Source organism: Vanellus vanellus, assembly GCF_965231255.1.
Source record: "Vanellus vanellus genome assembly, chromosome: 20".
Taxonomy (NCBI): Eukaryota; Metazoa; Chordata; class Aves; order Charadriiformes; family Charadriidae; genus Vanellus; species Vanellus vanellus.
The window spans coordinates 9,316,206-9,331,564 of NC_138925.1; the positions used below are offsets into that span (position 1 = coordinate 9,316,206).

General features: G+C 59.9%; 1 protein-coding gene across 1 annotated transcript in view; it reads right to left on the reverse strand.

Annotated features, from left to right (window-relative positions):
* Nucleotides 1-320: 320 nt before the first annotated feature.
* MEGF6 (multiple EGF like domains 6) overlaps nt 321-15,359 on the reverse strand; it is a gene marked incomplete at both ends in the record, with an annotated part of 106,528 nt that continues 91,489 nt past the window's right edge. Inside the window, 20 exons of the mRNA XM_082493524.1 lie at nt 321-388; nt 1,106-1,237; nt 1,752-1,880; nt 1,973-2,101; nt 2,836-2,964; nt 3,162-3,290; nt 3,463-3,591; nt 4,181-4,309; nt 5,297-5,428; nt 6,070-6,198; nt 6,515-6,643; nt 8,692-8,820; nt 8,938-9,066; nt 9,862-9,990; nt 10,623-10,751; nt 11,349-11,477; nt 11,831-11,962; nt 12,647-12,775; nt 13,199-13,330; nt 14,276-14,401. Of these exons, the coding sequence (XP_082349650.1) occupies nt 321-388; nt 1,106-1,237; nt 1,752-1,880; nt 1,973-2,101; nt 2,836-2,964; nt 3,162-3,290; nt 3,463-3,591; nt 4,181-4,309; nt 5,297-5,428; nt 6,070-6,198; nt 6,515-6,643; nt 8,692-8,820; nt 8,938-9,066; nt 9,862-9,990; nt 10,623-10,751; nt 11,349-11,477; nt 11,831-11,962; nt 12,647-12,775; nt 13,199-13,330; nt 14,276-14,401 (2,528 nt within the window). The remainder of the gene's footprint in view (nt 389-1,105; nt 1,238-1,751; nt 1,881-1,972; nt 2,102-2,835; nt 2,965-3,161; nt 3,291-3,462; nt 3,592-4,180; nt 4,310-5,296; nt 5,429-6,069; nt 6,199-6,514; nt 6,644-8,691; nt 8,821-8,937; nt 9,067-9,861; nt 9,991-10,622; nt 10,752-11,348; nt 11,478-11,830; nt 11,963-12,646; nt 12,776-13,198; nt 13,331-14,275; nt 14,402-15,359) is intronic.

Genomic DNA, 15,359 nt, shown 5'->3' on the forward strand with positions numbered 1-15,359 from the left:
CACGAGCTATCAAAGTCTGCTGTCTGCTGACCAGAAGCGATCGCTTCTGAACTGTTCCTTCTGCTGTGTGGCCGAGGGCTTGTGCCGGTGCAGGCGCGCGTGCCCTCGCCGTGTGCCCAGAGGACAGCCCGTGCCGCCGTGGTGAGCCGGTTACACTCGGCGCTTCAGCCGCCCTCAGACAACCCCAAGAGCAGCAGCTTAGTCTGTCAGGCAACGATAACCGCTCGCGTGGCTTGTAAACAAGTTCGTTAAACAGGTCGTTGGCTTCTTGAGGTGGCTGCTTGGCGACGCCGAGGGAGCGCTGCCGGCAGCTGCCGGACCTAGTGCTCGACCGGCCGGAGCCCCCCCTGGGGCGGGGGTGACCCTGTGGGCGCCGGGGGCTGCACAGCTGGAAGGGAAGCGGGGACAGGTCAGGGGAGATGTTACAGGGCTGATGCACCGGCGCTGCTGCTCTGCCCCGCTCTGCTCCCTCCCTGCCGGGGCAGGCATGAGCTGGGAGCGCTGGTCCCGCGCTGTGCCCGTAGCCGGGCTCTGTTGTCTTGAGGTTATAATAGTCCACTTTTGTCGGGGTCTCTTACTGACCTGGGAGCAAGGAGGGGTGCTCGGCCGAGGGCAGACGAGGTGTACCACCTGCAAAGCAAGTCAGAGCATCCTGCCACCCGTCCCCGCAGCAGCACCCACGGGGCAGTCGCTCTGAGCCAACCAGTTCCATCATGGTTTGGCCAGAAATGAGGGGGGGGGCGGTTCCACCCTGGTCAGTGCACGGGATCATTTTGTTCCAGTGTGCCCAGAAAAGAGTGGGCTTGGTGTCCGGGCTTTACCGCGGGCACATTTGGGGTTAGGCTACTAACCAGCATTATCTTCACAGCAGTCAGCATGCAGCCTGCGTCTTCCCTCGCGGCTGGGGTGCCGGCGAACAAACCATGCCCAATGAGGGCTTTGGGAAGAGGCCGGTGCTACACTATGTTTATTTGCTTATACCTATACCAAAACCAGCCCACCGGAGCACGAGCGACGTCCCGAGCATGGGTACCACAGCATCGCTCCCCGCAGCAGGGTCCTCCCACTTTGGCCTCCAGCGGTACTCACTGCGCCTATACGTTACCTTCCCGACACGTGGGTCCCATGTGTCCGCTCAGACAGAGGCACTGGCCGTTCCGCGCGTTACAGTAGGAGCTGCCGGGGGCACACTGGCAGGGCAGGCTGCAGTCGGGGCCGTACGTGGTGGGTCGGCAGTCTGGAGAGGGGGCAGAGAGGGGTTCGGGCTGCTCCTGGGGCTGGGCAGCGGTGCCGAAGCCCCGCCGTTCCCCGCTGGGCAGCGGGCAGGGCTGGCAGAGGCGGCTGAGCGCGAGAGAAGGCAGAGCACGCTTCTTGCCTCCCCTCCCCCCCGCCTGCTCGCGAGCGCTGGCAGCGGAGCATCCCAAGGTGTTCCTTCTGCAGTTGAGCCTCAGCCTTTTGACCCCTCTGAGCTAAATCCGAGGGCACGGGAGGCTGGGGGCACATTTGCATTCAGATCTGACTACAAATAGAGGCTGGAGAGGTGACTGCCTCTGTTCGGATACCCTCTTACTCTTTGAGGGCACACGCAAGAAAGCAAGCCCCCTTCCATGAGAATTTGGGTCCAGCAAGAGGGGGTTTGCATCCATCTTAGGACTGGGCTTCTAGCCCACTGTGGATGGGCTTCTAGCCCACTGTGGATGCCCCTCTTGCACGGTCCCTTTCTCACCTTCCCAAGCTGTGGCTCAACTCACCTGAGCCGCACTTGAGGCCGGTTTTCCCCGGGGGGCACAGGCAGCGCCCCGTGGCCGGCTCGCAGGGCGCATCGCCCAGGCAGTCGCAGAGCTGCTGGCATCCCTCGCCGAACGTTCCTTCCTCGCAGCCTGTTTTGAGAGGTGAGATACGGCAAAAGCGCTATGAGCCTGCGCCGGGGGATCCTGCCTGTTTCTGGGGATGCGGGAGGAGGACGGCGTACCTGTCTGACAGCGCTCTCCGCGGAGCCCAGCGGGACACTGGCAGCGACCGGTGGCTGGGTCACAGCCTGCGCCGTGCTCGCAGTCGCAGCGCTCCCGGCAGCCGGCTCCATGGAAGCCCGGGGGACAACCTGCGATGGAGCCGGGTGGAGAGCTCGGTAAAGTGCGGCGGGATGGAACTCAGGCTCAGGCGCAGACAGGCTCTGCAGCAAAGCCTCCGTCAGCCCACCAGAGAGAAGCAGCGAGCCTTGCTCGCGGAGAAGTGCCCCAGTGCAGGCAGCTGCAGGAGCGCAGCGTCTCAGCTCCGCGGCCCCACCGCCGCGCTGCGGTGCCGTGCATGCCCGGCTGCCTTGGGGCGGCACCGCTGTACCCAGCGCTCGCATGCAGAGAATGGAAATTACTTTGTGACTGCTGCTGCCGCCTGGGAGGGGTTTCTACACCGGTAGGAAAACACTCTGAGTGTGGTAAAGCACTGGCCCAGGTTGGCCCGAGGAGCTGTGGCTGCCCCATCCCTGGAGGTGCTCAAGGCCGGGTTGGACGGGGCTGGGAGCAACCTGGGCTGGGGGGGGGTGGCCCTACCCGGGGCAGGGGGTGGCACTGGGTGGCCTTTAAGGTCCCTTCCAACCCAAACCATTCGGTGATGACTCTATGAAGTTGGGCATTGGACTAGATGACCTTTAAAGGTCCTTTCCAACCCAAACCATTCTGTGATTCTATGATAAAAGAAGCGCCCGTCGGAGCACACAGCCACGTGTGCAACTGCCACAAGTGACACCCGTGTCCTACGGGCCTGCTCTCTGCACGAGCTTTAGGAAACACCCGCCCTCCTCGCAAAGCTGAAGGTGTTCCCGCTGCCACGACTCACTGTGTTCGCAGAGGGGCCCGTAGTGGCCCGGGGGGCAGCGGCAGGCTCCCGTCCCCGGGTCGCAGGTGGCATTGTGCAGGCAGGCGCAGCGCAGCCGGCAGTCGGCACCGTACCTTCCCGGCGGGCATTCTGCAGGGAAGAAGCGGCGGCAGAGCTGCTCAGCGGCCGGAGAGCCCCGGCCCCGCTCCTCCTTCAGAGGGCTCTGACGTGATAAGGCAGGACAGGCACAAGCGGAGGTAACAGAAACTGGACCCAGTATGAAACAGACTGAGTGAGCTCCACGGTTACCGGGCCGGTGCAGGACAATGCAGCCAAGTCAGGTTTACCTAATTCGCAGGATTTCCCCGTCCACCCGAGCGCACACGAACAGGAGCCGTCGGCCGCATCACACAGCCCCCCGTTGCGGCAGGAGCAGGTCTGCTGGCAGCCCACCCCGTACCGGTGCTTCTCACAGCCTGCGGGACGAGAGGCAGCGGCAGTGCGCACGCAGCCCATGGCGCGGTCCGGGCAGCAGCGCCCCAGCGCAGGCAAAGGTCTCAGGGCCAGGAATTCCGTTCCTGCTCAGGACCTGTTCCAGCCCGCTGCCTGAAACACAGCCTGATGCACAACCCTGCAGCTACTCTTTACCTCGCTCACAGGTGGGACCAGCTCTTCCCGGTGGGCAAACGCAGTCTCCGGTGACGGGGTGACAGGTAGCGCCGTCCCCGCAGGAGCACAGCCGTGCGCAGTCCTTGCCGTAGCGACCGGCAGGGCACCCTGGCGGGAGGAAGACCTTGGTCACGCCAAAGCACTGCTGGCTGCGTTTGAAGGCTCGAGAGGAAGGACTTTGGGGAGCAGGAGGGGTCTGCAGCGCTGTCGCCAGCGCGCAGCGCGGCCGGCAGAGCAGGGAGAGAGCTTTTAGGACTCCTTCTGCTGGAGGAGAGGGGCTTTTTTAGCAGAGAGACAGCAATACAGTGACGGCATGACGCGGGGACTGATGTGTCAGGCCTTGCCTAGTGGAGAAACCACTTTGGCACAAAAGAAACGGAGGAAGAGAATGTTTCCCTGGTTAAGGCAGACAGCAAATGCGATCAGCTGCAGCTGCATTCCCGCAGTAAGGCTGGCACGACGCGCGCCAGCGCCGTGCTGAGGCGGGGAGGGCACTGCTGGGAGCGCGGGTTGCAAAGGGCGACAAGGAGCTCTTTTTCTGCTGATGGGTCAATGCAGGAGTCCGTCACTATAACGCATCTCATCTCCCGCAGGCTCAGCACCCGGCGGTGTGCAGGATTTGCACCTATCACCATTCGCCTCTTGCTGAGGAACCCCCTGCGAGCCCATGGCCCCCCCGGCCGACCCGGGCACTCACCGACACCGCAGTCAGCGCCGATGTAGCCGGCCGGGCAGTGGCACATCCCTGTGGTAATGTCACACAGACCCCCGTTCTTGCACTTGCATGGCCTTTCGCAGTTATGGCCGTACCACCCAGGGGAGCACTCTGCGGGGAAAGAAAAAGAAACAATGGCCTCAGGGTCTAAAAAGATGAGACCAAGGTCCAAACTCTCTGGAAAAGCCCACCAGGTGGACTCAGCCAGCCATTTCATCGGCGAAGACGCCGACAGCTCTGCTGGAGGTGGGTTTGTGCCAGGCTGGCACAGGCGATGGGCTCCAAGGCACACACGGGTCAGCCAGCTACGGCAGTGTGCCAAGTGCGTGCAGCTCACACGCACGCATCCCTTCCACGAGCGGATCGTGTCGGATGTGACCCATCCATCGCAGCCAACACAAGCTCCTGCAAGCCGTGCTCAGGTGCTCCGTCCCGGCGGCACACGCTGAAGTGCAGGAGCGCCACAGTCGCTGCGAGGGGCCACCGGTTCAGCAGGAGCCAAAGAAAACCCCAGGAAACACTTAAAAGTAATCTCATGGCAAAGAAGAAACAGCACCATGTTGCTTGGGACTGTTCAGAACCTCTCTATTAAAGACAGAGCTGATAAACGTCCCACAAATCAAAAGAAAAATGGTCAACACAATGGCCCGAGTGCAGACGAGAATGATGTTTTGTTTCCATGAGCTCCTGCTTGCAAATGAGCCATTGGGAGACACCGCAGAGGTCAGAGCCGCTCTGCGCGCAGGGCTAGGGAGCACGCAGACCCGTGCCTGGACAGACGCCGCTCCCCCGCTGTAAGAGCGGGGCAATGACCAAGAGCAGAACGAAACAAGACCTTGGCCAAGCAAAGGCAACCACGGCACGAAACCAGGGAAGGCAACCTGTGCTTGGAAGCTGCTCCAGCCAGCTGGCTGCTCCCCGCGCTGAGGCTTCTCCCGCGGTCAGCCCAGCACCATCCCATGTGCCGGGGAGCGATGGCTCTGCGCCGGCACCGCCGGCGCTCCCGGCACTGGCACCGTGCGTTCAGGATGCAGCGCAGCCTCCGGCAGCAACCTGCAAAGGTCCGTGGAGCAGAGGAGGGCCGGAGCGCGGACTCACCCAGCTGGCAGGTGGGACCGTGGAAGCCGGGGGCACAGACGCACGCCCCGGTGACCGGGTGGCACTCCTGGGTGGCTCCGGCACACTGGCAGATCTGCCCACAGCCCTCGCCGAAGGTCCCTGGCAGGCAGGCTGTCAGGAGAGAGGGCACCAAGGGACTCGGATTCGCTCAGCGGGAGCTATCCCACCCCTCTGTGCAAGACCCTTTTTTCCCTTTCTATTTTAAGCCAGGATTTAGGAAGCCTTTTATGAGGGCAAAAGATCTTTGCCACCCAAAAAGCAAAGGGGCAAACGGTTCCTTGACTCCGGGAGAGACTTGGATTGAAAAGAAAACTGAGTACTGAAAGGCATCAGATGCCTATTGCAATGCTACCCCTGCCGACCCCCGCGTCCCCGCAACCTGCCCGCCCCACACACGCGGACATCGCAAGCGCACCCCCGTCCCCCGGGTAAGGAATGCACTCACATGCCTCCCTCTCTTCCAGACTTGCTCACACCCACAGCAGCTCATTTTAATACTGATTTATTGCTAATCCTCTGGATAAACACATAGCTCTGATTTCCCTCTTGGCTCGCTGTGCTTCGCTAACATTCCGTGGGCGCACACCCGGCCGCCAAAATGAGAGCTGCTCCTTGGCACGGCTTGCCGTTGGTTTGGGTTTTTTTCCTTGTTTTTCCTTTTTATTTTTAAACTTTATGTAGCGATTGCTTGACCCATCAGGTTCCCAGATCCTGTCAGCAGAACTGTGAGAGGATCGCCCCCTTCTACGTACATTTTTCACATCCAGAGCCGGTAAAGCCCGGCAGGCAGCCGCAGCGGCCGGTGACGTGATCGCAAGGCACTCCCAGGGGACAGGCGCAGCGGCTGGCACAGTCCTTCCCGAAGGAACCGGGCAGGCAGGCTGCAGGGAAGCAAGCAAGGAGAGATGTGAGGCTCCCAACCGGCTTTCAAGGTAGTGTTAATGCCTGAGAGGCATCAGGGGCTGAGGGGCAGCTCCTGCCCTCGGCGCCCGGCTCCCGCGCGGGTGCTGAGCCAGCCAGGCAGCAATTTTTGCAGCGACCCAAAAGCCTGTTTGAGGGCAGGCTGTCAGCTCCTCTCAATGTCTTGCCACAATTCTTATTAAAAACGAAGTTTCTCTGCTTCCCGGACCGTGGAAGGCGCCAGGGATGTACCCAGCGGCGCCCGGGCGCCGTGCCGCCGGAGGGGTGCTGGCTCACCTTTCTCGCAGCGCCGGCCCCGCCAGCCACGGGGGCAATCGCAGGCGCCGGTAACGTGATGGCACGACACGTTGTCCCCACAGTCGCACTGCTCTTCGCAGCGGGCCCCGAACACCCCCTCTGGACAAGCTTCGGAGATGCGAACACAGGAGAGAGATGACAAGTTATACAAAAAAAGCGACACGGGTCTTTTCCACTGCAGTTTCTGCAGGCACACACTTCACTTCAGTTATGTCCCTTCCAGTCCTGCCAAGCCAGCGCGGTGCTGTGGCTGGAGCTAACGGCCCCTCTTGCCTGTGGTTTGGCAGTGATGGGCAGCACCAGCCTGTCGGTGCGGGGACTGCAGTCCCTCTCTGTCCCACGGCACGCACGGCGTGGGGAATGGCTGCACGGCGCGCCGGAGCGCGAGTGGCTCAGCATCATCACGGCCCAAACCTGCCCAGGGTACGCGAGCGTGAAGTGTACCGCTGGCGGTCACCTAATTCAGCGGGGAAGTCTTTTTTAACTGCGCCAGAGGTTGTTGGAAGAGTTATTCCTGGAGAGTTATATGGTTGTTGGAACAGTTATTCCTATTCTGTTTGACGAGAGCCGGGTGCCAGCACCGAGTATTTGAATCACGGCAGCGATCGTTTAGTTTTGCTGCTTCTTCTGTTGTCATAGAAGCACCCGGTTTCTAAGGCAGCTGCAAGACAAAGTGTGTGCAGTACCGCAATTAGGCAGAAGTCAGCGCTGCGGGCGCAAAATCCACGAACCTATTTCTCACTTCTGCCTCATGATGAATGAAAGCAAAAAAAAAGTCAGCAAGTCCCTGTACAGCTGTCCAGACAGGCTGCTTGGCCACGCAAGGGCCAAGTTTGCACATGCAGCCGCGGCGAGAGCGTGGCTGCGCCGTGCACAGGTATTTGCACACACACGCAGTTTGAATACAGCTCTGTGGGAAGCCAAGGAGACAATTCTAGCGCTCTTTTTTTTTTTTTTTGAAATCATATAATTTGTGCATTTGCAGGTGTGTTTTTTAATTAATTTCTGTTGAAAGAAATTATAAAATGAACCGGCGGGTGAGCTCAGTGCAGGCAACTGCGGGCAGGGTGAGGCAGGAAAGTCCCCGGGGTACGATGGCCAAAACCACGGGGGCACCTGGAAGCCAAATCCCCCAAACGCCCGTCCTTTGTGATCTCCACCCCGGCAGCTTCACGCTGCCTCGTGCTGGGGACCTCGGTGCCGGGGGGGGCTCTGGGTGTGGGTGTTTGGAAGTGTGTGACACGATGCTGGGAGGGGACGATGTGCCTGAGGACGCGGCAGGATGCGCCGTGAGCTGCAGGTGCCACTCCGTGGCCGAGTCTCGGCCGCCGGCCGGCCCGCGTGCCAGGGAGACATTCCCGGGAGGGAAACCTGAGAGCGCTCTGCTGTGGCTCATGGCAGAAATAGCTGCAGCGCGCAGCTCCCCCGTGCCAGACCTCGGCTGCCAAGGAATGGCACTGCACCGACGTGCCTTTTGCACCGTGATATAAGGAGTATGCCCGGCTGAGGTGCCACGACCTCTGGAAGGGAAGCGGCTTGTGGGTCTCTTCTCGGCGTACTGATACTTGATGAAGCCCCCGCTGCTGCTCTTAGCACGGCCAACAGCCTTTTCAACACTTCCTCATAGCAAAGGGATTGCCAGGGTGTGTGTTACGCTTAAAGATAAGGTGAACAGAGGAGCCTGCCGAATGACAGATGTAATTATTTGCGGGGGCTCGGGAGGGAAGCCAGGCGTTCCGGGTCAGTATAATGCGGGGAAGGGCAGGAGAAAGAACGGAAAGGAGATGACCTTTTGTTACACTTAAAACAAATGGGACGGAGGAAGATCTTCCCTCGGCAGTGTGGGTTCCCCGTGCGGGTAGTGGGGTGCGTGGGGGTCTGCTGCCCTGCCGCGCATCCCTGCGCAGAGCCTGCGGCATTGTACTGATGCCCTCGGGGACCGCAGCCCTCTCCCAGGGGCTCCGCTGTGGGCAGCTGCGGGGCCTCGGTGTGCACCACACAGCCAGAACCGCGGTGCCCACAGGCTCTCTCTGCAGTGCCGAAATCCAAATTTTATGCCTTTGCTTAACCCGCCCCCCCGAGTCCCCCAGCCCCCCCCCCAGGGGCACTGCTGCAGCACGCGGTACCCGTGGATCGCATCCCTGGGCCACACTTACGGCTCTCGCAGTTCGGGCCCGTCCAGCCGGGCTGGCAGAGGCAGTGGCCCGTCCGGCGGTCGCAGAGCCCCCCGTGCTGGCACTCGCAGCGCTGCCGACAGCCGGCCCCGTGCTGGCCCAGCGGGCACTCTGGGAGGAGGCACACGGTGAAACGCCGCCCTGGCATCCACCTCCCCGACCCCCCCCCAGCCTTCGGAGGGAAACGGGTCCTAAACGGGACAAGTTTGTGCCAGAGCCGTTACTCACCCAGCTCGCAGGCCAGTCCCGTCCAGCCCTCGGCGCAGGCACAGAGCCCCGTGACGGGGTCACACGTACCGCCGTTTTGGCAGAGGCAGCGCTGGCGGCAGCTCCTCCCGTAGAAACCCACCGGGCACGCTGCGGGAAAAGCAGGCATCCCAGTCAGAACACAGGTCCAAAGGCAAACGCCATGCCTCTGGCAGCCCGCCAGGGTGACAAGTGGATGGTCTGATATAAAGCGAAGCCGTTACTGCTCGCAATGAGAGGCAGAGAGAGGAGCCGACAACACCCTGAGGCTGCTTAGCTGCCCACACGAAGACATTTGGTATTTTAACCTGCTCAGGTAAGAGGTGGTGAGGACACAGGGCTCTGGGTGCCTGATCTCTTTAGAGCCTTCTTAGCTCCGGGGGTGGAAAATACACAAAAGAAAAGAAGGTTGGGGGAGTTCAGCAGCCTGAGAGACGCTCAGTTGGTAACTAACGCCTTCGGTCCTGAGCTGCAGAACATCCTCCTCTCCTCGACCCAGACAGCGCCAGTGCTTGGCAGAGAGAAAATGCCATTTAACCACATGAATAATTGTTGTCATGTGCACAGGTTCACTGAGCTGCGCCTAAAGGCATCGCCGAGTTGGTGTCTGTGCAGCGGACAATCCAGCTGCTACTCTCTGCTGCTACCAAACTGCAAGTCAGTGCAATTCCTGGTGCTCTTGGACAAGGCAACCTCTTGGCTTCTCTCTTTATGACTGAATCAGGAGGCGCTGCAGAGCTAACCATGACCTTAGCTGCAGCATGGTCTTGCTATCGAACTGTCTCAGCTTTTTGTAGGTGCTACCCCATAGAAAACTCCGACCCACCCTGAGAACTGGCGTGTTTAGCGCACGCTGGCAGAGGAGGCAGACGGTCTGGGTTAGGAAGCGACCGTAAGGCGCGTTACCTTGCTGGCACGTGGCTCCCGTCCACCCGGCCGCACAGAGACATCGGCCGCTGACGTGGTTGCAGGTAGCGTTATTGAAGCAGTTGCATGTCTGGCTGCAGTTCTCGCCGTACCTGTTCTCCTGGCACGCTTCGTGGGAGCAGAAGCAGGCACAACTGTTAGGCAGCAGGTATGGGTTACATCAGCCAGAGTCCCACCAACCGTCCCGAACGCGCTTGGCTGGGAGAGGAACCAACTCTGGTGGCTGCTTTGGACGGCTGTGTAAGTTGGTTTTTATGGTGCTATGGGGAAATAACAGCTGTATTCTACAGGTGGGTGACATCCAAACACGGACACTGCTGTTATCGTCAATGTTACGTCATTTTATCTATTTGGAAACTGCTTTGCTGGATGCCCAAGCCCTCATTACATTCCCATACAATGGGCTCAGCCAGAGCCCCCCCACCCCTCTCCAAAACCAAATCCTTCTCTGCTGCACAGAACTAACTTCCATGCGGAGAAAATCACACGTGAGGAACAGACACCTAAACCTCCGGGCTCTACGACTGAGCAGTGCAAGAGCCGGCGAGGGCTCCGGAGTGCCTCATGGAGGGCTGCTCCAGCCTCACCCCATCTCATCCCATCCCATCCCATCCCATCCCGTCCCATCCCATCCCGTCCCCTCCCATCCCATCCCATCCCATCCCATCCCATCCCATCCCATCCCATCACATCCCATCCCCAGGCGCAGAGGGTGGGTGCCAGGCTGCTGTGACACCTACCCTGGCCGCAGCGGGGGCCGGCCCAGCCGGGGGGGCAGTGGCACTGGCCCGTGACATGGTCACAGCGGGCACCGTTCAGGCAGTCGCAGGCTTCCCTGCATTCCAGTCCGTAAAAGCCATCAGGACAGGCTGCGGAAAATGAAAGATAAATCCCCACAAAATGCCTGTACAGAGAGCTGGGAATCTCCCAGCAGAGAAGAGATGCCTCTTGGTGGCCCTTTTTGCCGATACGATGCTGCACCGGTGTGACAGCCAGCCCCTTTCCCCCGGCAGGGCCGCAGGACATTGGATGCCTGTCCGTTATTGTCACTCAAGGTACAGGACAAAGCTGGGGTGCACCAGAAGAGCGACGGCACGAGGTTTCTGTCCACCGAGCAGGTTGGTGCGGGAAACAGAACCCTGCACCCAGGGACCCCTTGGAGAGGCCGCTCCGAGACCCGGTGTGCAACCTGCGTGCACACACGGGCGACCGGGGCAGCTCTGCATTTACTCCTTGTATACATTTTGTTAGTCTTTTTTTTTTTTTTTTTTTTTTCCCCTAGACCTTTGCCCTTCAGCATTAAAACCAGAGACCTAGCAGCTTGCGGAGATGCGGTTTTCCCCATCACCATCCCGAGGGGTTCTCTTTGCTGTAACAGGACAGCAAAGGAGTGCGGACCCCGCCGGCGGGGAGCCCGCGGTGGGCAGGAGCTGCTGCGGCACTGGGTCCCAGGCACCGGTACTCACCGTGCTCACAGAAGGTTCCTCTCCAGCCCGGGCTGCAGGTACAGGCGCCGCTGACATGGTCGCAGGCAGCCCCGTTGTCACACTGACATTGGTGCCGACAGTTCAGCCCAAACCATCCTGCCGGGCACTCTGGCAAGCAGAAGCAAAGGAGACTGAGGAGCCTGTCCTGTCCCGGCGTCCCCGGGAAGCTCTGCTAAGGCAGGAGCTCAGGCTCTGGGTGGAAATAACAGTATATGGCAGCTGCTTTTTTATAACGACTTCTGGGCTCTACCCTACCCCTTACCGAAGTGTCCCCGTGTCACCCAGCCACCCGCATGACAGGAGTGGACTGGCAGCATCACAGACAGGGCACCGGGGACCGAAGCCCTGCGACTGAACCAAGACGCGCTGCTGGCTGCCTGCCCCACGCCTTTCCCCCCGGAAAACAAATGGGCACGGTTTGGCATCAGGGGCGCGCGGGGCAGCCCGCTGGCAGCACTCACTCTCTTCGCAGCGGCCGCCCGCGTAGCCGGCTTCGCAGGCGCACTGCCCCGTCTCCGCGCTGCAGCTCCCGTCGCTGTTGCTGCAGTTGCAGGCGTGAGCACAGTCGGGGCCCCAGCGACCGGCGTCGCAGGCTGAAACACAGCGGGGAACCGACCCTCTGTGGCGTGGGGGCCACTTGCCCGGCCTCTCCCGCGAGCCCAGCGCGGGCACAGCGCTGCCTTCTCCGCGGGGTGTGATATCCATTGGTTACAACTGCTCACTTGGGCAGAAGGACAAACACGGCTGTAGGTCCTCAGAAAACCCAGTGGGACAGTGAGAGCGGGTGCTACGTTAGCACGTATTTGATGTGAAACTGGTGAGGGGTCTGGAGCACATCTTATGAGGGAACCGGGGTTGTTTAGCTTGGAGAAAAGGAAGAATTTCTTTACTGAAAAGGCCATGAGGCATTGGAACGCGTTACCCGGGGCAGTGGTGGAGTCCCCATCCCTGGAGGTATTTAAGGGTCGTGTAGATACAGTGCTGAGGGACATGGTTTAGTGGTGGGCTGGTCAGTGTTGGGTTAATGGTTGGCCTAGATGATCTTACAGGTCTTTGCCAATCTAGGAGATTCTGTGAATTCACCCTGCAAGCAAGCCCACTACAGAAAGGCAGCCGGCGGCGCTGGCAGGGCGGAGTGGAGAAACCCAACGGATTTCAGACAGAGATCTGTCTGGCAGAGGCACAGCACAGAGATGACAACGAGGCAAATCCCAGCGCAGCTTTGCACGGGTCAGGGTGTTCTTGGCGCGGTGGATAATAAGCAGTGGGCACAATACCTCTCTGACAGTGGTACCCCGTCCAGCCAGGCGGGCAGCTGCACGTCCCCGTCACGGGATGGCAATGTCCGTCGTTCCCACAGCTGCAGCTCAGCTGGCAGTCTGGGCCGAACCAGCCAGGCGGACACACTGCCAACGCAGACACGTACCAACTGCAAACGGCTGCCCTAACACCGCAGTACGGCTTCCTGCCCCGCAGAGCCAAGGGGTGCCGCAGGGCGCTGCTGCAGAGCCAGCATGAGCAGCGACGCGCCTTGGCTGAGCTCCGCTCCGGGCTGAGCGGGCCAAGGGCCTTCGGGCTTTACCTCCCCTTCTGCCGATGTGAAAGTTACCACTGTGAAGGTAGGACTAGCGGGACATCAAGGGAAGAACCCAACCCGTGCCCCAGAGTGTGAGGCACCGGAGGCGTGCACGATGCTCTGATGCGTGCGGCGGTGCCCAGTCCATAGCTGGATGCTCTGCTCGCTAGAGCAGGCACTCCAGGTCCACCGAAATACCCCTCACCCCAGCTGGAGAGAGCCGTTCAGGGACCCGACGGCCGACAGCACTCACCGTCCTGGCAGCGACGGCCGGTGTAGCCGGGCGGGCACAGGCAGGCTCCCGTGGCGGGGTGGCAGCTGGCGTTGTTGGCGCACTCAGGACAAATCTCCTGACAGCCCAGTCCCCAGCGACCCTCCGGGCAGGCTGGAGCGCGGGCGGAGAGAGAGGACACACAAGCATCGGGATCACAGCCGAGGCGCAAGAGGGAACTTTCTATTTTCTGGTGCGCGGCAACGGGTCCCCTTTCTCGCTCATGTCCGTGCAAAGCATGGACTTTTGTTTGGCAATACGTGGCTACTAAGAAGGACAACGTTGCTTTGTTTGTTTGATAAACAGCGTGAGCCCTGGTAAGTGCTCTTCTGGTCTCACTCCAGTACTTTCATGTCAATTTTGGATTTCCATCTACTAGTGGGAGCTCCAAGGGCTCCTTGCTAGGAAATGGTGTTGCTGGCAAAGGGTCTTCGCAGCTGCTGTCCCACTACCGGACAGCACGTTAGTCAGCGCTCCCAGATCTGCTTGCAGTTGCAAAGGAGAAGCAAAAGGCTGAGAACTGATAAAACTGGGGCAGGAATTCTTGTTAAACTGCTCCAGGGCCTGGAAAAAGTCAGTTCAAAATGTATGGTGAGCACTGTGCATGTGTGGCTTCATTGCTCAAACTATTTAGGAGCAGGACATCTATATATGACTAATACCTTCCAGCTGCTCTAATACTGTATAATCATGTAAACGTTTTTAATTTAGGGTTGTCTAGTTTTGCAGCAGTTAAAGAGTAATATGGTGAAAGCAATTAAAAGTGCACATCAGTGAAGAAAGACTCCTTTCATATGTTAAGGACTGCAACAACCGAAAATATCTTCATCTTTTTTATTGTGTATGTTTACTTCTACTCCGCTCAGCTCCAACACCAGAGCTAAGCTAGCTCAGGCTATTGTTTAAGACTTACCATCAAAAGCTGCATGTTTTCTAATTTTCCATGAAGATGATTCTAATTGCACGAGACGTTTTTTAAAACTAATTTTAGCAAAAGAAAAATAACAGCTCCACGCCTAAATCCCTACCTCGGCGTGTTTGCTGCTGTCGCCTCCTCACCTTGGCCACAGTCGTGTCCGGTCCAGCCGGGCAGGCAGAGGCACTGCCCCGAGCCCCGGTCGCAGGGCGCTCCCCCGCAGCGGCAGGGCCGCCGGCAGCCCGCCCCGAACGTCCCCTCCGCACACTCTGCGGGGAAAAACAGCGGGGTGAAAACCTCCCCCTCCTGAGGTGCCCTTCCCAAGAGTGTATCACCGATCCGACCCCGCACACCAAAGGAGCCTCCGGCTGTGCGAGGAAAAGCCCAGCGGTGAAGGGCTTCCATGCTGCGGGGCAAGACCGCGCTCACGGGCTCGGATGCGACCGCTCCGTTACCCGCACCTGCATCCTCTAGCATGTCCCACCACCGCCTCGAGGTGACTGTTTGAGCATCGCTTCTCTGGTGTTGACTGTCCTTTCAACAAGTATCTCCTCCTACAAGCGCGACCGACTGCATGCCCAAGAGCCGAGGCCAAACCGGTCTCCAAACTGTGAACTCGATTCTGCAACGGGACCCGCTCCCTCCCCGCCGCGCCCCGGCAGCACCGCAGCCACCGTACGGCAGCACCGCTGCGGCAAAGATGGGCTCTCGCTCTGCCTCTGGGACCCACGGGCTCGTCCCACGGGCAGCGGCCCGGGCCACCCTGCTCCCCTGGTGCAGAACACCGGGTTCCCAGCCCCCAAACCCGTACCATCCCTTGACTTCTAGAAGATGTTCTGAGGGCTTTTTACTGCGCTGGCTGAGTGCCTCCAGAACCTGGAAGCCAGGCCCCGAAGCCGCAGCTAGGGTTGCAGCAGGTACCTTGGCGTAGAGCAATAAAGAAGGAGCATCCTCAGCCACGGGAGGAGTAAGCGCTTTTCCTTCCCTCTGCTCTGAATGCCGGGGGGTACTGCTGACACCAGAAAGCTCGGGTCGCTCCTTGTGCCCCATGACACAACGCAGCAATAGCTAATTACGTGCAGACTGAGGGCCTCAGACCCAAAGATCCTTAAATCCTATTGGAGTCTCCCAGAAGAGCTCCATGCTCGCAGACCTTTGTGTTCACTGAAGCCAACGTTTCGTACGGCTTCAGCAGACGCAGACACACCAGCGTTCACAAATCACGGA